The sequence below is a fragment of the Chionomys nivalis genome, chromosome 15 (assembly GCF_950005125.1).
Source record: "Chionomys nivalis chromosome 15, mChiNiv1.1, whole genome shotgun sequence".
Lineage (NCBI taxonomy): Eukaryota > Metazoa > Chordata > Mammalia > Rodentia > Cricetidae > Chionomys > Chionomys nivalis.
In genome coordinates, this window is record NC_080100.1 from 38,558,084 (window position 1) to 38,580,774 (window position 22,691).

Here is a 22,691-nt window from a genome sequence, read left to right on the forward strand (position 1 = left end):
CTTGTAATTTCCTCTATGGCGTAAGTGGTGTGAGTTGCTGGCACTGTCAGTCACAGGGTCACAGTGGAAGTAATACCAGAGCTACAGTGTGGACACAGAAAGGGACATGCGGATGGGACTGGAATGTCAATGGCCTTGATATGCGATGGCGCTGTTCATGCTTCTGAGATAGATTGCTAGGCCCTGTAGAAGGCTTTTCTGAAATCACTTCCTTTAACACAGATCTCTGGCCCAGGGTATCTGCTTCTGAATGGTGTAAAGGAGCGCTTTCAGGCTGAGCGAATGCACAGTGCTGTTTCACGTAGAGAATTGGCTCATGATGGTTAGGTCTGATTTGTTCTTTAGAAACCATGTTAATTTTTCTGAAGAATGTTAGTTTTTTAGTCCTGTTTTGTAAGAGGGTTCTACTTAAGAAACACCAAATATAAGACTGTTGAAGTAACGTACAGTTCACATTAGATTAGACTGTTGTGATTATCTAGGAACCAGTTACGCTATAGCCAGTAGCCGTCTGTGACACATTTCTGTGTCATCCTCCAAGTGACAACACTTGTTTCAGGCAGTTCTTAAGTTTTGCTAGGACTGTGTATCTGCACCTGTATCTGTCTCTGAGTTGCTGTTATTGTTTGTCCTAATATTAAAGACTGAGGGATTAGTAGCTGCTGTCAAGGTCGGGGTGTCCATTGCTTAGCAACTGTAGTGTCTGTCTTCAGTGCCCTCCGGTGTGATTTGTTAGCTGATTCTGAGGGAGTGTGTTTCTTACCCACCTGTAGATGTGTTTGTCTGCACACAGTTCCCTTAACCACGTACAGTTCTTTTAGTCAAGCATAGCGTTGGCTGTTGCGCTGTCATGTTGGCTCTTATGTGTGCTGTGCATATGAAAGTCAGTGACAGAAACCAAGGAAATGACGACCTTTCTGAGAACTCAAACCCAGAAAGTCACTGCTCTTGTTTCTCATTGGGATGACCCAGTGAGTGCCGGCACACAGACAATGTGAAGATACGTGGTGGACCCAGCTGATGAGTCCAGGCCTCTTACCATCTCTAATGACATTCCCACGGGAGCAAGGATGGCAGGATGCTTAGCTACTTAGGGAAAAACTCAGGATTCTCTGTCTCTCTACAGTATGACTGTCCTGTGACTATTAGTGCATGATGTTGAACACATGAATCACACAGATGTGGGAGCCATTCTTGGACTTGAGTATCATTTATATTGATTGGTTGGTAGATGAACTGTTGCAACTCAAAACAGCTCACAAGGTGGAGATTATATATAGTACCATTCCACTGGTGGTGGTGGTGGTGTTTTAAAAGGGGCTTTCCATGTGAATTAATTATTAATTTTTCAGAATGCTGCTATTAAATCAGTCTGTATTATCCTTCTCTCCATCTCCTTTCTTCCCATTTCTCAATTCCTTTTTTAAACAGAGCTACCCCATAAAAGTATAACCTCAATAACCAATCTGGAAGGCTGGGTTGGACACCCCTTAGACCCCGTGGGTACTCTCTTCAGCAGCCTCATGGAGGCTTGCCTCACTGAGGATGAAACCTTCTCTGGGCTCCCAGATTTTACAGGTAAAGCCATTGGCACTTGTTCGTTCTTGTATTTTTCTAAACCCAGAGTGATATTCAACTTTGTTTTTATTTGTGTGTGAGTGTGTATGTGTGTGTGTATATGTATGTATGTACATAGACATATTTTAATGATTTATTGATTCTTATTTTATGTGCTTTGATGTTTTGCCTGCCTGTATGTATGTCTGTGTGATGGCGTCAGATCTCCTGAAACTCGAGTTAGAAACAATTGTGAGCTGCCATGAGGGTGCTGGCAATTGAACTAGGGCCCTCCAGAAGGACAGCCAGTGCTTTTAACTGCTGAACCATCTCTCCATCCCCTGCAGCATATTTATAAAACCATGTAGTTGATAGTATCAGTGAGTTAGTGAGAGCTAAGAAGTGGGTGCTCATGCCTTGTGTAGTCTTCCCCAATAGGAAAATCTTCAGAATTGATGTAACCAGAAAAATACTCTTTTCTGGCACATGATACTACACTAAGAATTTAGTAGCATTTATGACTTGTCCAACCTTGATTAAAACATACATACATACATACATACATACATACATACATACATATATATATATACACATACATACACACACACACACACACACACACACACACACACACACACACATACACATAGACTGGGTACCATAACGTTCAGAACTAGAATATTTAATTGTTTTTCAAGTTTGTCTTTATATGAAACGTGACTTAAAGTCTAATTTAAGAGAACTGTTAAATATCTTTCAAATTTGTTTGGCATCATATATTCCTTTAAAGTGGTGTTTTGAGATTTTTCTTTGGTTTTATGGGAATTCAGAATCATCCCTCAAAACATTACCCAAGGCAGGGGTAGGGAAGAGTGAAATTATCCTTTGTCAGTCCTACGATGAGATGAAACAGGTTTGATTATCTTGTCCACCTCGGTTTTGCCCTTGATAGCTGCCTTCTGTGGGGAGGGTGACAGATGTGAGTCGGATGACTGGAGTTAGGATCTCGAGTGGAGGCTCCTGGACAGAGACGAGAGCAGCTCTCTTTTCATTGACTGACCCTGAGTAACAGAAGGACTCTGAAGCTGACTTACAGATGTTCCGTTCTTCACTGACTTCACTGGGGGTTTAGCATTGCAGTAAAAATATGAAAACATTTTTCACACCAATCTTAAAAGTGTGCCATTATGATCATGTAATTTTTCAAAGTTAACTTTTTATTATTAGCATATTGGATATGCAGTATAATGAGTTATTTGTAACTCTGGAAGCATGTAATATTATTTTTGTTTAATTAAAATCTTTTTACTCCTTAAGATCCTTAGTACCATATTTTCTTACATCTATAATTTTATTTGATAGCTCATTTTCAATGAGAAAAAACTGACTATTTCCACAGAACATACATATTTTTATCATCCATAGTCACTGTTTAAAATATGCTAGCTAGATGGTGGTAGCATGCGACTTTAATCCTAGTACTTGGGAGCCAGAGACAGACCGATCTCTGTGAGTTCGAGGCCAGCCTGGTCTACAGAGATAGTTCCAGGACAGCCAGGGCAGTTACACAGAGAAACCCTGTCCCTAAAAACAGTGGCTAGAAAGCGATGCATCTTAACATAAAAATTGGATGTTCTGGCTTCCTCAGAATTCTCAGATCATTTGCTAGTACTGATTGGAACATATAATTGTATCAGATGTAACCTAAGTCCATTTTCGTGTCCTTTTATAGAAAACGTGGGGCAGTGCAAGTCCCTGGAATACCATCATCTGCCTGCACACAAGTTCTTAGAAGAAGGGGAATCCTATGTGACGCTGGCTGTGGAAGTGGCCCTGATAGGACTGGGGCAGCAGCGGATCATGCCTGATGGGTTGTACACTCAAGAGAAAGTTTGCCGGAATGAAGAGCAGCTCATTTCTAAGCTTCAGGAAATTGAATTGGATGACACCTTGGTGAAAATTTTTCGCAAGCAAGCAGTCTTCCTGTTAGAAGGTAGCATGATAAAGGGGACTGGTCAATGTACTAATAATCTTAGTTCTGCTAAGAGCACTATGTAGATGCGTTGCGTATGATGGGTGTCCTCTTGAATACAGTCATAGCGTCCGAGACTTGCTCAACTAAGAAACCTGTCAGCCAACTGAAGATACAAATGTTTAGGTTTTTATCATTTGATTTTATCAATTTGATTTAGGTTTCTGCATAGCATAGCTTGTTAGAAATCAGCCCATTTAATGTCACTTGCTTGGTAAAGGACTGCTTTGTTCATGCTGTGTTTCCTGAAAATAATGCAGTGTTGATATCTAGTAAGATATTATTGGTACCCATGTTCCTCTTTGCTTGAACAAGTAAATAATAAAGTGGAAGCTGAGTGGCATTCCTGTAGATTTATTAGCTGTTAGACAACATCTGGCCTCTTGGTGTCCTGTGCACCTGCCAACAAAGAACTGGAGAGACTACAGGAGTGGTTTTTCTACTTCTCTTTAATAATGTCCCAGGATTCATTAGGTGTAGGTTTCCCAAGGAGAAGCCTTCATAGACTATCTGAAGTAAAGGCAATTTTTTTTTTTATTTTATCAGGTCTAAGTAATTTAAAGGTTCTAAACTTATGATTTGGCTTGGCTGACACTGTTGTTGAGATAATGTTTTCTCAGAAAGGCAAGCGTAATTGGTATAACTTAGTATGTGCAAATTTAGCTGGCTTATTGGTAGAAACTGCTTCTCTTTGAGATGTGGTGCTATGATGCTGCAGTTTGTCTGAGACAGCCTGGTAAAGTGTGCTGACATTCTATGTCATGGACAGCTGCATACTATAGAGAAAATACTATCTTTAAACCTCTGCATTTGTCCAAAGCTACAGAACTAAACCTTAATATGATTCTTCATGGGGGGTGGGGAGTTCTAATTTTAAATTTTGAAGTACTCTCCTGTAGTTTGTCATTGTTTACCTTTGTTTGTTTGTTTCTATCTAAAGTTGAAGGCGTGTCCTGCCTATTGTCAAGACTAGTCCAAGTCGTTTAACTACTTTTTAAATAAGAACTCTCTCTATGGGGTCGGGGGAGTGGGCTTTGATTGGAGCCTCTGCCTCCTCCCCTTTCTTGGCTTTCTAGGGTCCAAGGGTTAGCAGGGACAGGACTGGGGCATCCACAAGAAGGGTGTGGGCCACTTCTGTACATACCAAAGATAACCAGCTCCATCAGTGAGTTGACTCCATGAGCTCATGGGTCCCCCTTTCATTTATAGTCTTTATGAGGATCAGGAGTTTTTTAGCAGATTGGATGTCTGAGAAGAGGGCAGTGTGGTTGGAGTGTGACTCTTGCCAGATGTCAGGGTTTTGTTATTTTAGTACTCTTGAATTCAGGGCGTACAGCCATTATTAATCTAAGAGTAATTCTGTAACCTAACCTAGTGGTTCACTTGTCGAGTATGCATTCTGGCTTTCTCTGAATAATAAAGAGGTAACTTCATGGTTAAAGGGACCCCTGAAAGGCAGTGGTTGAGAGTGATGGGTACGGGTAGTCTGCCCCGTAGATTGCTGTCGTTTGTCCTGAGGTGAAATGGACCTCGGGGGTTCAGTCACCCGGTGCTGTGCCTGTTTGTGACAGATGGTTAGTGTAGGCAGTGTCTTTATTTCTAACAGTGCTTTGGAAACTCAGAGACTGGAATCCAAGACCAAGGTGTTGGCCAGTTCTGCTTAAGAGGGCTGTGTGTCTGGCGTGAAGACCTCTGTCTGTCCTCACTTGACAGAGACAGAACAAGCTATTTGACCTTTCCCCCTCTTATAAAAATTAGTCCTTTGGGAATTTTGAATCCTCTTTACTTTCCTCTTCCAACCTTTCCCAGGTCCCTGCCATCCTTCCCTGCACACCCATTTTGTGTGCTCTTTCTTAAAGAAAGCAGGTCTACTTTGTGCTGCTCACATGTACTCTCCGATGCGTGGTCTTCCACTGCAACAGGGAAGCCTGCCAGGAGCTGTAAGCGGAGAGAAACTGATGCTCTCCCCATAGCTACAGTTGTTAATGGCTTCTCAGCCAGGGGTTGGACTTGATGCTGCTCTTCTCCCTGTCTACTGGTACTGTATCTGACTAGAGCCTACTGACTAGAGCCACAGCTGCTGTGTCTAGAAAGAGGTATCTTTGTAGCATCAATGCCTCTGGCTCTCAGTGTCTCTGTCCCCCCACCCACCCACAGTGGTCCCTAATCCTAGGGAGGAAGGACTGTGTCATATATGTCCCACATAGGGCCGGTCATTTCAGTACGTTGGGCTCTGCATTTTGAGCAGTTGTGACTCTGTCAGTTGCCAGCTATGTCAAAAGGAAGTTTCTGTGATGGGGACTGAAAGATACACTAATCTGTGGTTGTAATGATAAGCCCTTAGAAGTAATTGCAGACTCTCTTCAGGGCCATGAGGACCTCCCTGAGGCCTATGAGGACCTCCCACCCAGGCTTGTGAGGACTTCCTCTGAGGTCTAGGCACAGGTTCTCATTCCACGTTTGGGTTTTGACTTTTGGAGCAAGCCTTAAATACAGAAAGTGGTGTGTACTCCCATGACACTTCTACCACTGTTGGACCAGTGAGTGGGCGTATTTTGCCAAGCCAGTCATTATTGTAGCTCAAAGAGTTTGTAGCTGGGCAAAAAGGCCTGTTATTTCAGTGTCCTGCTTCTAGGACCTTATTTAAATGTTCATAGAGTCTGCATCTCAAAATATGTTCACATTGGGGTGAGTTTTACTATATGAGTTTGGAGATTCATAGACACTTAGTTCATCACAGTAACTTCAATAATGTAACTCTGCTTTGTGAACAAAGGGTACACATATAACACTATCTACTTTTCACAAATAGTATGTAGCTAAACATTTTAAAATGTCTTACAAAGATTTGTAGATTTGGCAAAATTAGAAATGTGTCATGGATTATAAGTTAGTTAAGGTTAATATGAGTGGTCTGTGATTTTCAAAATATTTAAATAGTGAATAACTTAAAAAATATTAATCTGAGAATTGAATTACTAAATGACTTCTAGATCACTCTAGAATATGTCTCCTACCTGAAACTGAGTCCAGTAAACGTGCGTCACCATTTTTTTTGAACTGCATTTCTTGCATTCGGAATTCTTTCAGTCTGTTTCTCACAGAAAACAAGTGTATTGTGTCCTCTGAGCCTCAGTGTCCTGGCTCATAATTCTTGAAATCATGAAACAAATGTTACCCAGAGGTGGCGTGGAAACTAATTTATTAAACACTTTACAGTAACTAACCCTCAGAACACCTAAGTGTTGAGTGTTAGAACTAACCACTGTGGTTTCCTTTCAAAGCCGAAGCCTGTACTTCCCTCCGAGAGAAACATTTGGGGAGCACACGGGGGCCCAGTGCTGCCACCGCACCTGTCAGAATTTACTAAGAAATGAGTTTTGACAGCTTAAATGTGATTTCACTTTCAAAATTGGCCTGCTGGAGCCAAAAGAGTACATTTCCATTATTTTAATGTTTTTCTTTTGCTTATGGTGAATACCGAATGGCTGGCTTCTTCCTAGCCATTTTATGGAATTACTGTTTCTCCTTATTAGGAGCAGTATTGTACTGACTTTGTGCTGAGGGCCCAGCGTCCTCCCACACGTGAGACGAAGCCCTTTTCTGCACCTAGCATGTCGTGCGGCCCTAAAACCGTGTGGGTCAAGATGCAGGTTCCTTAGGCAAGCAGCCTTCTGTGCATTTCTGTATCTGGATACCCAGTTAGCATGTACTGAGAAAGAACTTTCTAAAGTTTTGCAAGACTTTGTGCTTCAGAGGGCCCCTTAATCAGGTATCCTTGTGCTGTGTGTGGGCTCTGCCTTGTCAGTTCCCTGGTTCCTATTTTAGCATCGGGACACTCGGGGAACTGTGGATGACGTGAAGCCTATATTGGGTACTGTGCCCTCAAGAGCCTTAAACTAAGAACTGCTTTTCTTTCTACTGTTACTTAGTTCAAATACTTAGCTCAATTAGCTGTACATTTATTTACATAAGGAATTTGAAATACTGTTCAAAGTAGCTATAAATTTTCATGAGGTTTTTAGATGCAGTTAGTAAGAAGTGTTCGTTTGTTCTTTAGGAATGTAAACTGTGTATGTTCTCTTCCACAGCTGGCCCATACAGTGGTTTAGGTGAAATAATCCACCGGGAGAGTGTTCCAATGCACACATTTGCCAAGTATCTCTTCACCTGTCTGCTACCTCATGATGCTGAACTGGCATACAAAATTGCACTGAGAGCGATGCGGTATGTACCCACAGCCCAGCCCAGCAGAGGCCGTCCATGTCCCCAGTGGGAGAGACTGGCTGCCAGTTGACCTCACACTCAGTCCTGTGTTTAGAGGCAACAGAGAAGCTAAAGATCCCCTTTACTTGCTTCCTGAACTGTGAGGCGAGCTGTGCGTTGTGTTGTGATTTTGTTTTAATGTAAAGGTGGGGCCGGGTGGGGGAGGGGGACTCTTTTTCTTAGCTGCTGTTAGACTATGGCCACCATAGCCTTTTCTCTTAATGGTAGAATTTGGGAATAAAGTACAACTTCAGAACAATTTAATCACGGGATATTAGTTTAACTCTTCCTGAATGATGAACTGGTTTTTTTAGAGAATTTTTTTAAGATGATAAATAACAAATCTCCTAAAGTGAGTATGGTAACTGAGGGGAACTTGTGACCCCACATTGCAGCACTAGTTCAGGAAGATCCCTGCATTACCAGGACACATGAGTGCACACTGGAGGCCAGCTGGGGTGTGTCAGGACACATGAGTGCACACTGGAGAGCAGCTGGGGTGTGTCAGGACACATGAGTGCACACTGGAGAGCAGCTGGGGTGTGTCCAGGACACATGAGTGCACACTGGAGAGCAGCTGGGGTGTGTCCAGGACACATGAGTGCACACTGGAGAGCAGCTGGGGTGTGTCCAGGACACATGAGTGCACACTGGAGGCCAGCTGGGGTGTGTCAGGACACGAGTGCACACTGGAGGCCAGCTGGGGTGTGTCAGGACACATGAGTGCACACTGGAGAGCAGCTGGGGTGTGTCCAGGACACATGAGTGCACACTGGAGGCCAGCTGGGGTGTGTCAGGACACGAGTGCACACTGGAGGCCAGCTGGGGTGTGTCAGGACACATGAGTGCACACTGGAGAGCAGCTGGGGTGTGTCAGGACACATGAGTGTACACTGGAGGCCAGCTGGGGTGTGTCAGGACACGTGAGTGCACACTGGAGGCCAGCTGGGGTGTGTTAGGACACACCAGTGCACACTGGAGGCCAGCTGGGTGCTTCAGGTTAGGCATCTCTCAGGATCTGTTCACCAGCTCCACTGCCTCCATCTCCTCAGTATTTTGGTCATGGCGATGAAAATGGTCTCTGCCTACTCACTTGCTTATTCTCATTTCCCTTTGAAAAATTAATTCACCAAACAATTATTTTTTTTTACCAAGAATTTGCTCAATGTGAATGCCTTTTGATGTGCTCTTAAGAGCCCATTTTTTTCTTTTTTTTAATTTATTTATTTATTAAAGATTTCTGCCTCTTCCCTGCCACCACCTCCCATTTCCCTCCCCCTCCCCCAATCAATCCCCCTCCCTCATCAGCCTGCAGAGCAGTCAGGGTTCCCTGCCCTGTGGGAAGTCCAAGGACCTCCCACCTCCTTCCAGGTCTAGTAAGGTGAGCATCCAAACTGCCTAGGCTCCCACAAAGCCAGTACGTGCAGTAGGATCAAAACCCAGTGCCATTGTTCTTGATTTCTCAGCAGCCCTCATTGTCCGCTATGTTCAGCGAGTCTGGTTTTATCCCATGCATTTTCAGACCCAGTCCAGCTGGCCTTGGTGAGTTCCCGATAGAACATCCCCATTGTCTCAGTATTGAAAAATTAATTCACCAAACAATTATTTTTTTTTTACCAAGAATTTGCTCAATGTGGATGCTTTTTGATGTGCTCTTAAGAGCCCATTTTTAAATCTTGTGTAAGTTGTTCAGCTTGAAGGGCCTGAAGGGAGATCTTCTGTTCTTAAAGCTTTAGCCTTTCGCCTTTGCTGTTGTAAATGAATAAATCACTCACATTTTTAATGGAAAGTTTAGGTTATATATTATAATAATAGACTAAAGACAAGCCCTGTATAGATCTAAAAGCTTGAGTAGGTTTGATCCCATAAGAAGTAACTTTCCATCCTTTTCTGTAATCGATATAAGATTGACACATGAATCCTTGCCTAAGAATTACCAGTATCTTCAAAGTTGCTCTAGCATCCATCTGTCTTAGACTTGTGTAAGTACCATGTGCTAATCAATTGTGCCATTATATTCGTGCAGGCTTAGGGTAGAGAGTGTGCACGTGTGCGTGTGTGTGTGTATCCCTGTGTGGCAGTGTTTCAGGACCGACATGTAATATCACGTGCATTTCTAGATCAGTGGAGAAATCAGTAATTTATTAGAGGAACCTTCTAATAATTTGTTGATCTCTAAATTGTCAAAAAGTAAGCCAGTAGCTAACATGAGTAGCAGTTCCCACATAAAATTGTTTGATTCCACTTGGTTTATGTTTTAGTGCACTTTTAGAAATTGGAATAGAAGTCTTCTGAGGGACAGATTCACTTATATACTTACTCTAATCCTAAGAATTCCACTCTTGTTTTAAGGGGAAGACAGTGTTAAACCGCGAGGTACTGTTGCCACTACCCCTGTAAAGTAAAGGGCGAGGCAGCATCGTATTATGTTCCTGTGGTTTTGGCTTATGTAACAGAATCTACTGTCCTGATGGATGCCGGGAGCCCTAGCAAGAGGGCACTAGCAGGGCACAGGGACTGCCTTCTCCTCACTCTCTCCTCCTTGCTCCTGGCACCTTGCCTGGGGACCTTCTTTGGATAGGACATAGGGAACAAAAGTGTTTGAGTATTTCAGGGTAGCCAGGGAGTGGGGAAGGAAGAGGGAGATGGAACGTGCATGCTTTCCTCTTAATCCTGAAGAGAGAGGCCAAGGAAGGGCAGCTTCAGTCCTCACTGTCTCATCACAGGGCTGTTGCCTGCCCTCCTCTATAGCAAGTCTGGCAAGACTCTGCTAGGGAGACTGGCGTTCTTGAATTCTATAAAGAGTAGCATAGCAACTCTGCCAGAATTCTTCTTTCCTCATCCTCCACCTTGTCATACTGCCTAATGCTCTTTGACCCACAGTAAAAACAGGGGACCTGCGGCCAGCAGTATTCTCCAGTTCTCGCTCTTGGGGTCTCTAGCTCCTGTTTCTCAGTCTCTAATACTAGTTGGCTGACAAAGCCAATGTGTTGATGATTCTTATGGCATTATTCCAGCTAGAGGAGAAATCACTAATGTGATTTGTTTTCAAGAATTGTTTATTGTCAACATAGATTGAAGCCAGAGATCATAAATTTATGTTCAGTTCTGTTCAGCCTCTGGCTGTTAGAACATAGTCTAACTCCAGATTCCTGAATCCACAGGAACTAATTACGTTAGCAATGGCAAATGGATAGAAAGGAGGCCATTTTGTTACCCTTCCATTTATATTTTCACAAGTTAAGATTCTTATCTAGTGCTCTCTCTTGTAAATCCACTTTATTTTTTATTTTCAACAAAAAAGAGTAAAAGAGAGAGAAAGGGTTTCTCAGTGTATCTATCTCTAGCTGTCCTGGAACTCACTCTGTAGAACAGACTGGCCTTGAACTCACAGAGATCTGCCTGCCTCTGCCTCTCTGAGTGCTGGAACTAAAGGCATGTGCTACCACCATCTGGTTTTTTTTTTTTTTAATGAGTGATAAGATTCAAAACTAGTACATGGAGATAAAGTCTCATGTTTCATAATTCTTGTGTGCCTTAATTTCCCTGAATGTCGTACAGTTTCTTGGTGCTGCTGCGAGATGCAAGGAAATCACTAGGTTTAAGTGGTGAACGGCACAGCTCCCCGAACTGAGCCCGGCCAGCACCCATCTCCATAAGTGTGTCTACCCATGAGCCCGGCTTCTTCTGGCTAGTCATGTGGCCAGGGGAGGATGGATAACGACTGAACGACCCTGCCTCCCTTCTCATTGCAGGTTACTAGTATTGGAATCTACTGCTCCAACAGGAGACCTCACCCGCCCCCACCACATCGCATCAGTTGTCCCCAACCGATACCCTCGTTGGTTCACTTTAAGTCACATTGAATCCCAGCAATGTGAGCTGGCATCCACCATGCTAACTGCAGCCAAAGGTAGTGTAATGTCCGGAAACCACATTGTTTCATTGGTTTACACTGTCTTTTCTTTTTCCCCAGAAATTGTTGTTTTTTTAAGTCAAATTCTCCACGGTGGTTACTAGCAGATAAGTTTCAAAAGAATCTTTTTAGAGATAATGACTTCATACTTCACTTTTGAGGCAAATGGGTGCTACTTATTTGAGCCTCTCTGTCATGTTACCTACCATGCAACACCATCCCCCCAACAAAAACCATTAAATCATTGAGATTTAGAAATAGAATAAAAGATTTGGTTAGTGTTGTCTTTAAAGTACTAACTACAGAACATAAGCAGAAGCTAGGAGAGCTATTGGTCCGTGTCCCACCCCCACCCTCACCCCCGTGTTGGTTGGTTCTGGTTTATGCTTTTAGTCACTGAGGGTGTGTCTCGGCTGATAGTTCTGTGAGGCTAACATGGTTTATAGTCTTTGCAGTGACTTAGTTCTAACATGTGCACCAGCTGCACGCACCCCAGGTAAATGAGCGTGTGCCTTTTGTTCTGTGTCCTTTTCTCCTGTGTATGGCTTTTCTTTCTTTACGTTGCCTCACCTTCATTTGACTCAGTTTGATTTGCTTTTCCCTTGTTCGTTGCAGGCGATGTTCGGAGGCTGGAAACAGTATTAGAATCCATCCAGAAAAACATTCACTCCTCATCACACATCTTTAAGCTTGCCCAGGATGCATTTAAAATAGCAACCCTCATGGACAGTTTGCCAGACATCACTCTTTTGAAAGTATCTCTGGAGCTGGGCCTGCAGGTACTGGGCCTTCTTGGGGCACCAAAGACTGCTGCTAACAGCCTCGTAGGGTTGTGTTCATTTTCGTTTTTAGTGACTCTTTAGAGACCAAGTGTGATGGACTTTTAGACAGCACTGTCTTCCAGAGCTCTGCTGGCTTCCAGCTCAGCCAGTTTTAGTCTGGGCTACAGCAACCGCACAGCTAGAATCCTTATTTGTGTTCCTCGACTTTAAAAGCATTTTTTTTTCTGAATTACAGCTTTAACATTCCTGTTGCTCTTGTGAATGAATGGAGAAATACTGCTGACCAGAGAGTTGAGTAAAGCCAGCATGTGCCATAAAGATTCAGTTGTAAGGGCTGGCTTTTTAGAGGCAGTATAGGTTTTTATTGATGTTTGCATTGGACAGTTTTGTCTCCTTTTTGTAACACTGAGAAAACTGGGTAAAGGCGGGACAGTCAGCCTGTTTCCAGTTTCGGAGTGGGCAGAACAGAAGGCAACCTCAGGGACATGTGGAGCCCTTTGCACGGGTGACACTTGCTCCCTACAGTTCCAGCACGGGTTACTGTCCAAACCAGGAACCAAAGCCTGCTGCTGCTGCTCTTCAGACCCATGCTGACTTTTGTGTTCGTGCTCATTAAAAAGTAGTTACACCCTACCTAACACATGAGAATTAGAGGCCCTGATTAGATTATTGATTTGTTTTCTAAGTTACCGATTTTTCCTTTGCTGGTGTACTAGCAGAGTTTAATGCAGTGGGAAATGCCAGTGCCCCTGTAACATGAGGTACTGTACAGGCGAAGATGCAGAGGTGGCTTTTAAATGTGGTTTAGAGTTTTCTTTCTGAAACACATTTTCTTATTATTTGGCTTACTTTTATTACAAATTGCCTTATCTTTCAGAGTGTGGTACAGAAAGAAACACTATGTGGTTTCTCTTTGTGTTTGGAATTCTGGGTAAATGGCAGATTAGTAACTACTCACCCCTTGTTCGATTCTTTCTAGAATCTAAGAAGAATCCCGCAGAGCCCTTTCTAATGTGTTGGGGTGTTAGGAGACTAGATACTTTTGTAAACATGAAGAGCTACATAAGTTGATCTTGGAAATTCTTAATAGAATGTAGGACGGGGAGGAAATCGGCAATGATGCCGAAAATGTTTTCTTTCCGTAGATCTGAATTGCCATCCTGATCCAAGATTGAAGGAATAACCAGGAAGAATAACCAGAGTTACTGTCCTAAAGAACAGTATTCCCATACTTTACCCCACACATGAGAAACTTCAGAAATAAGTCCTACAATAGTAGTTCTGGGAAGAAGAGGGCCCAGAGTCCGATGATTTTTGTTTTGTTTTGAGACAGGGTTTCTCTATATAGCAGCCCTATCTGCCCTGGAACTTGCTCTGTTCCAGACTGGCCTTGAACTCACAGAAATCGCCATGCCATTGCCTTCCGAGTACTGGGATTAAAGACATGTACCACCACCACCCAGCTTTGCTGGATTTATAACCCCATTTTTTGAATCAGAAAGACATTAAATGACTTAATCAGGATGTCACATCTGGCTAGTACCAGAAGTGTTGGGTGCGCTTCCTACTTCCCAGGCCAAGGCAAGGCCTTCTGGGGGAAGCCAAGGATAGCTCCAAACAGACATGTAGATCCTCACTCTAATAAAAATGCTTGCTGGCTCTGGGAGTAGAGCCCCATTTATACTGTGGGATGAATTGGATTTCTGCCCCATTGACATAAAAATTATCTTTAAAACATTTTTTTACCCTGCTTTGACAGGTAATGCGAATGACACTGTCAACCCTCAATTGGCGACGGCGAGAAATGGTGCGGTGGCTGGTGACATGTGCTACTGAAGTTGGTAGGTAGCTTTCGGAGAAGCTTGGTGGGTACTCATGGTAGGATTTCATCTCATGATAGGGGAAACTGTTTGTGGCTGCGGTGACTTCCCCAGGGTCCTGCCCCCTCTAGCACACACCGGGGGTCCCTTCTCTACTCCGGACTCCGTCCTTCACTTACACACCGCTTGTAAACTATCAGAGCTCGGGTCTGTGCTTTGAACGAAGCGAAGCAATGGACCAGCACAGTTTACTCCGTCCCCAAAGCCACCTCATTCCTCCAAGGCTTCTCTTCGTCTGAGTAGCGGGGAGAGGCTGATCACTTCATGGGATCTGAATGAACTTTGAAGTGCATAAGAAATTGCAGCTGGCTATGAGACTCTTGGGCTGTCAATCAACTGTGATTTACAGGGCCCTTGAAGCTTATGGTTTTCCCTTTGCGGGACTTACAAAACTGCTCTGTCCCAGAAAGAACACACACAAGCAATGGTGGCTGGTGAGACCATGGCTGGTTAAACTGTCTTTCTTCCTGTTTGCGTCACAAAAGGAAGCACACCTGTGGTTGGGGATACACTACCCTGAGTGTCTGTCTACCGACAGCAGACACTGTAAAAATATTCTTCCCGTTCTTTGACTTGCGTGTAACATTTTGTTATTTTGGCAGTCGTGAATTTGACCTCTCATTAGTCTTAGATGTGAAAGTGCTGTTGCTGAAACAGTGTAAAGGTAATGAGGCTTTTAGAGCTGCCCACACCTGCCTCTGTGGCAGGATAGACATCTCCTTCGAGTAGGTGCGGTCCGTGTCCAGATGAGTGAAGACACCCACATTATCTGCAGGTCCACTTTTGCCCATCCCTTTTTTTCTTGATTGTGGGTGATGTTTTCTTGATTGTTATATGGGTTTTATTTTAACTTGAACACATCACACCACATATATTAAGTCCCTATTTGGGTGAAGGTTGCCTATTTTTCCCCTCCAAATTCTATAGTTCATAACTGACAAGAGGCCCCAGTGAACAAGTACTCATTAGTAAAAAACCATTGTTTGAAATGGCAAGCAGTGCAGTGCAAATACCAGCCACCAAGAGGATTGCTTCTTTATTATAGGAAGTTCATGTTCCTTTCGGGCATTTCACAGAATAACAATACATGTAACTTTCTTCTTAAAGGCTGCTCCCAGCACATCACCTTCAGGGTTTCTGGGCTAGATTGTGTTCTGTGATGGTTAGCAATGTGAGCATCAGTTCTGAAAGTGCCAACAGAACCTAATCCAGCCTTCCTGTCCATAGTAATGAGGGATCGTGTATGTTCCTCGCAGGTGTTTATGCCCTGGATAGCATCATGCAGAGCTGGTTTACACTGTTCACCCCCACCGAGGCCACAAGTATTGTTGCAACTACCGTGATGTCCAACAGCACCATAGTCCGCCTCCATCTGGACTGCCACCAGCAGGAAAAGCTGGCCAGCAGTGCCCGGACACTGGCGTTGCAGTGCGCCATGAAGGACCCTCAGAATTGCGCCCTCTCTGCACTGACCCTCTGTGAAAAGGATCACATAGCTTTTGAGACGGCGTACCAAATTGTCCTCGATGCTGCTACCACCGGCATGAGCTACACACAGCTCTTTACAATAGCACGGTACATGGAGCACCGCGGGTACCCCATGAGGGCCTACAAGCTGGCAACCCTGGCCATGACCCATCTCAACCTGAGCTACAATCAGGACACACACCCTGCCATTAATGACGTTCTGTGGGCCTGTGCACTTAGTCACTCCCTTGGTAAAAATGAGCTCGCAGCTATCATACCTCTGGTGGTGAAGAGTGTCAAGTGCGCAACGGTACTGTCAGACATTTTGCGCAGATGCACTCTGACCACTCCTGGCATGGTGGGACTTCACGGAAGGAGGAACTCTGGTAAGCTCATGTCACTGGACAAAGCCCCTTTGAGGCAACTCTTGGATGCCACGATCGGGGCCTATATCAACACGACGCACTCACGGCTCACCCACATCAGCCCTCGGCACTATAGTGAGTTCATCGAGTTCCTCAGCAAGGCCCGAGAGACCTTCCTTATGGCACACGACGGACACATTCAGTTTACACAGTTCATTGACAACCTGAAGCAAATCTACAAAGGCAAAAAGAAACTGATGATGCTGGTTCGGGAGAGGTTTGGTTGATAGACCTTGTATGAGTGGGTGGGGGTGGGGCGGGAGGGACGGTTTGTTTTTACTTGAGCCTGCCTTTGTACCCTTTTTAACTTAAAGAACAGAGCCACACCGGTATTATATGTGTATAGTTCTATTGCGTTTGCAGACTAAATTGTCATGTTGTGAAAGTTTGTGTGTTTTTCAGTTTTTCCCTTTCTCTTTCCTTTTGTTTTTAATTCTTTTTTATCGGTTTGTGTGAGAGAGGTTGAAAAGGTTTGGTTTACACTGAGTATATGTTGTCAAGTGGCGAAAGTCCACATAGCTCTCCTGTTTTCTGTATACGTTCACAGCCTCAAAAAAAAAAAATAATTGAAATGGCTTTAAAAACCAAACAAAACACCTCCATCCTGTGATAAGTACCTCGAATGGATTCAGCTTTACTCCTTTGTAACCCATCTTCACATTTTCAGCATATTTAACAAACCAACAAAACGAAGTAGCAGTAGTGAAAAGGCTGACCCGCGTGGCTTTGCAGTGCTGTCCATCCAGAAGCATGGCACACGATGCTTGTGCATGTGGAAACTTAGCGACTGTCAACATACATTCTCAGGGATTTATCCAAAAAATTAAAAAAGAATGAGAGCATTTATTGTACTGTATATATATTATAGTATATGTCTGAATATTGAAAATATAACATTAACTAATTTATAAAAAATATTCTATGTAATGCAAAATACTTGAAGCTGCAGTAGCTTGGTTTTAAACAAAAACAAAAAAATGGAGAGAAAACCTATCAGAAGGACTAAAAAGTAGGCCTTGCTTCGAGGTTGGCTCAGGCAGTGACCTTCAAGCGGGGCATCTGCAGAGCCACCTTCGGACTGCGCAGTTGGACTGAGCTCTATCGGGAAGATTCCATACATATATATATCTATACAGCTTCTGTATGCATATGTATATGTATACACAGACACCAACAACCACTACACCACACATGCTTGTAACAGGCACTCGAATAGAGGGACAATACACAGCCAGAGCAGCAAGCCTTAGCATTAAGAATACACAGTATGCCAGAACTGGGGTTCGTGCCTCCTAGCCTAGGAAACTTAAAATATCCTTTTGACACAAAACGCAAAATGTTTTCCAAAACAATTGACATGATCCATTACGCCTTTGCAGTGTGCTAAGTAAGCTAACGTTTGTGCACAGATAACATTATATATATTATATCTATTCTGCATAGGTCTTCTGACTTTGTGCAGGACAGAAAGTTGTGTAGGTATGACTGTTCTACTTTTCGGTTCTCTCTTTTTTTAATATATTTTATTTTCTCTAGAATTACTCAAACAAAAGCAGCCTTCTATCTTGCCTTGTCTTAATGCTTTAAAATAACCAAACTGGAGATGTAACTACCAAACTGTTCATTCTACTATTAAAATACCAACCTTGGTTACAGTGTAGTGTCTTTACTTTAGCTGATGGTTCTGTAACCTTGTGCTTCTTAAAGCAACTTTTATGTTTTGGTGCAAAAGTTGTCCCGTGTCTCTTGTTCCCTTCATTAGAGAACATGCTAGAGGTATGTTTGTAGGTCTTTTTGTTTAGAAGAACTATCTCATGCGCTCCATTTTATTTATTATAATAGATAAAAAGAAAAAAAAAGGTTGTACTTCATCACTCATGTAAACATGCTCATGAAGTTGAAAGTAATTAAGATTTGATACACTGATATCAATTTATTTATGTAACTAAATCACTGTTTTATAAACTTGTTAATGATCAACAATTTTTGTTTTGATTAAAATTAGTTTTTTGAAAGTTGATTCTGCCTCCTTTATGGTATATCTCTTGTTCCACGTGAGCTGGGTGACGATCAGCCTGGATGTTGCCACATCTCTAAGTATTTAATAGCAATTACTTCCATCTGCTCCATACTTCTGCGCTGTGGTCCAGGCTCTTTTCTGGGCCCTAGAGATAGGTACAGTGGCGAACAAAACTAGAGCCTGGGCCTTGCTTTCTACTTGGTATAGAAGACAGATAAAAACCAGATGTCCTCAGAGGTAAAAATAAGATGGTAGCTGGATTGTTTTCAGTCTGTACAGTTCTTCACTGCTCCCTGAGTACTTTATATGTTTAATAAATGCTAAGGTTACTGTAAGGCTTCTGAGTGTATGTGATTTTAAAAGAAATTCCATTATAAGGGATGAATTCCTTTTTTTCTTTTATGTGCTCTTTTTTTTAACTAACATTTTTTATTGATTTTTATTGAGCTCAACATTTTTCTCTGCTCCCCTCCGTCTCTCCCCTCCCCCCTTCTACCCTCCCCCAAGGTCCCCATGCTCCCAATTTACTCAGGAGATCTTGCCTTTTTCTACTTTCTACTTCCCATCTATGTATGTCTCCCTTAGTGTCCTCATTGTTGTTTAAGTTCTCTAGGATTGTGGTTTGTAGGCTGGTTTTCTTTGCTTTATGTTTAAAAACCACCTATGAGCGAGTACACATGATAATTGTCTTTCTGTGTCTGGGTTACCTCACTCAAAATAATGTTTTCTAGTTCCATCCACTTTCCTGCAAAATTTAAGCTGTCGTTATTTTTTTTCTGCTGTGTAGTACTCCATTGTGTAAATGTATCACATTTTCCTTCTCCATTCTTCAGTCGAGGGGCATTAGGTTATTTCCGGGTTCTGGCTACGACAAAGATGATCCATCTACTCTCTGTTGCCATGAACATAGTTGAACGCATGTCCTTGTGGCACGATTGAGCATCCTTTGGATATATACCCAAAAGTGGTATTACTGGGTCTTGAGAAAGGTTGTTACCTAATTTTCTGAGAAATTGCCACACTGACATCCAAAGGGGTTGTACCAGCTTACATTCCCACCAGCAATGCATGAGTGTTCCCTTTTCCTCACAACCTCTCCAGCATAAGTCATCATCAGTGTTTTTGATCTTGGCCATTATTACAGGTGTAAGATGAAATCTCAGAGTTGTTTTGATTTGCATTTCTCTGATGACTAAGGATGTTTCCTTAAAGTGTCTTTCAGCCATTTTAGATTCCTCTGTTCAGAGTTCTCTGTTTAGGTCTGTACTCCATCTTTTTTTTTTTTTTTTATTGGATTATGTGTTCTTTTGGTGTCCAATTTCTTGAGTATTTTGGAGATCAGACCGCTGTCTGATGTGGGGTTAGTGAAGATATTTTCTTAAGGGATAAATTCTATACATTCAGCATAGATATCTGTACTGCATCATCAAAGATCAGTGTACAGAAAGGTGAAAATGTAGTGTGTATATGCATGCATCTTAAAATACCACAAAATGCACCGCTGAGTATACAGTTCAGTACAGTATGTTTATGTTATTGCATACAGATCACCAGAAATTTCTCCATTTGCAGAATGAAGCAACTGCCTCCCCCAGTACCTGGTTGATCCATCTACTCTCTGTTGCTGTGAATTAGCTGCTTTTAATGAGGCTTCCTCTGAGTGAATCCATTTGCTAATCTGTCTCCTTGCGACTGGCCTGTTTCTCTTAGTGTGGAGTCCCAGGCTCATCCATGTTGAAGCATGTGCCAGAGTTCCCGCTTGTTAAGGCTTCTCTCCATCCCATCGTATAGACCTACCACATTGTTTACTCATCCATCAGTGGACGTTTGGGCTGCTTCTACTTGCTAGCTGATGATAGCAATGCTGCTTATAATTGGGGAGGTATTTCTTGCAAAGATTCTCAATTTTGTGGATATGGATGAATACCCAGAAATGGAATTGACAAAATAGGGGTGTTTTTGTTGTGAGGTTCTCCAGTTTTTAGAATGTTCCCTTTTAACATATTTTTAATTTCTTAACATCTGTTCTTAAGGGCAGATGGCAAAATTAAGAAGTTAAGCCAGTAGGTAGGAGTGAAAATAAATGAATCTCTGGTGACCTTAAAAGTCCAGTTACTGTCTAGTAGAAATAAAAGCACTCACATGGTACAGAATTACCTCTCTTTTTGTAAGTTTATTCATAGTTTTGTGATAGTTAATATTGCTAAGGGCAAATCAAGTTTATGTAAGTGTGTAAGTACTGGAACATTCCACTGCGAAGTAGACTGCCAAAAGGGGACTCTGGCATCGAAGGAAGAAGATCTGTGCCTTTCAGTTGGCCAAAAAGTGAGCCTATCCCTTGGTGAAAACTAGTCTTGTTTTTGGATAGCATCTTTTCAGGGGGTGATAAGACTGTTCGTGCAGTTTTTCTCTGAGTGATGGAGAGCTAAGTGCTGGATCTCCAGCCACATGGTTCTTTGGTACCAAGCATCCAGCAGACAAACCGGTTTCATCATCTCTGGTGGTCTGATGCTAGAGAACATCCTGAGATTTTAAATTTGAATAGCAGAGAGGAGAAAGAGAAGCAACAATTTTAAATCCAGAGGCAAAAGAGTTGACTCCTAATTGGGGCCTTTATTTAGTATCTTACTTGAGGATAAGAGCTATAGTTTGGAGTGTTTCATGACCTTCAAATATTAGTTGTGAACTGAATAAAAAGCAGGTCACTATAGTCATAGTGCTCTAATGGTACAATAAAATAACGAAGGACAATTGAAATTTTTTATATTGCTGAAAAACTTGAAATAAATGGTCAGAAGCTGGAAAAATCATTTAAGAAACTTGATAGGCTTTAGTAAAAGACGTGAACTAGGTAAGAGCATTCACCAATATGAACAAATTCAGTCTAGTTCAGACGAATAAAGGAAATGTTTTGAAAAAGTTCTGAATGGTTCCATTCAGGAAACTTTCTACAGTATGATAGGGATGCTTCAGATACGGAATGAAAGCAAGGCAGACCAGTCCAGGAAGACCTGATGTAAGATGTGAGCAGATTCCTGGGGGAATGCATGAGTTGCTGTGCAGATGTCAGAGGCACAGTGTTCCATGTGCTACAAGTATGGAAGGTGCTAGAATGTCAGCAGAGGTACCCATGGGGCAAATTGGGATGGGTGATGTTGACGCAAACGTGGGTGGGGGTAGAAGACAGAGCAGAAGTGATGGAGACAGGTTCATTGCTAGAGGGGTTTCTAAATCATGGCAAAGAGACTTTCTCCTTGGAGATTCCAAAGTGAAGAGGTTGTGATCTGGCAAGGATGCTCAGAAGCTGTTGCTGGCTACTGTGTGGTCAGGAACACAAGAAATAAGCAGGGAGATGAATTAGGAAGCTGTTGGGGACAAACCCATTGAGTTGGGACCTACCAGGCTCAGCGGAGATGTTGACCAGTGTGGTTCTGGTCTTTGTGTTGCAGGACGCTGAGCCATGTCCTGGTTTTAGATGCTATGTATTATAAAAATACCAGAAATGACTCCCAAGTTTCAATCTTGAGCTGCTAGGAGATGTCCCATGGATGGAAATGGAGAAGATGCTAGGGAAGACGTTTCTCAGGAGAGGAAGAGTTCAGTGCCACAGGTTTTAAATCTGATGTCTATAAGACCCACATGCAGCTGTCTGCAGGTAGTTCAAGAGAAAGCTCAGGGCTAGAAAGATGTGAGAGTCACATTTTAAGTGTTTGGTAGAGTAAGAAGTGCGTGAAGATAATTTGATGCAAAGTAAAATCCTGAACACGTTATTTGCCTAATGGAATTGTTACTATGACAGACAGTACCTACCCCCCTTTGGTCTCATGGTCCTTACCTCGCAATGGTAGTTCCCTTCTTGCATTGGGGCCTCTGAGTTTGTTCTTATTGTCCACATTTGACTTCAGTCTCTTAAAATGGTTTTTCCAGATGTGGAAAACATGCTCTGACCATCTTCGTATCTGGAGAGCTCTCATAGGAAAAAGGCAGGGGGCCCTCTTCAGGCTGGATCGTGGCAGGTAAGGGGTGCTCTTCGTAGAGAGGTATGACTCCCAGAAACTCTGCCTGCAGCTGAGAAAGCTGTTGTGCCTTGTGTCCCTACAACCATTGGAGCCTTAAGAACAGCTGCCTTAGCAATGGTTTGATTTTCCTGTGCTGTCATTTGGCGTGGATTGCATAATTTCTACATTTTGAAGAATATTAGTTGCTTACAATTCAACTAAGAAGCTATAAGCCCTATTCCTCTGTTCTTTCCTCCCTCCTAGCACCTCCTTTTCCCCCAGCTTTCTGTTGTGAATTTTCAAACCTACAGCAAGGTTGAAAGAGTTAGTGAAATGAGAGCCGCA

At 42.8% G+C, this 22,691-nt stretch overlaps 1 protein-coding gene across 1 annotated transcript in view; it reads left to right on the forward strand.

The window, feature by feature from the left end:
- The window catches only part of Zswim6 (zinc finger SWIM-type containing 6), a 172,573-nt gene extending 154,233 nt beyond the window's left edge, over positions 1-18,340 (forward strand). The window contains exons 8-14 of the mRNA XM_057790035.1: positions 1,432-1,578; positions 3,293-3,553; positions 7,684-7,819; positions 11,614-11,771; positions 12,390-12,553; positions 14,316-14,397; positions 15,693-18,340. Coding sequence (XP_057646018.1) covers positions 1,432-1,578; positions 3,293-3,553; positions 7,684-7,819; positions 11,614-11,771; positions 12,390-12,553; positions 14,316-14,397; positions 15,693-16,555 — 1,811 coding nt within the window. The 3' untranslated portion in view covers positions 16,556-18,340. The remainder of the gene's footprint in view (positions 1-1,431; positions 1,579-3,292; positions 3,554-7,683; positions 7,820-11,613; positions 11,772-12,389; positions 12,554-14,315; positions 14,398-15,692) is intronic.
- The last annotated feature ends 4,351 nt before the right edge of the window (positions 18,341-22,691 follow it).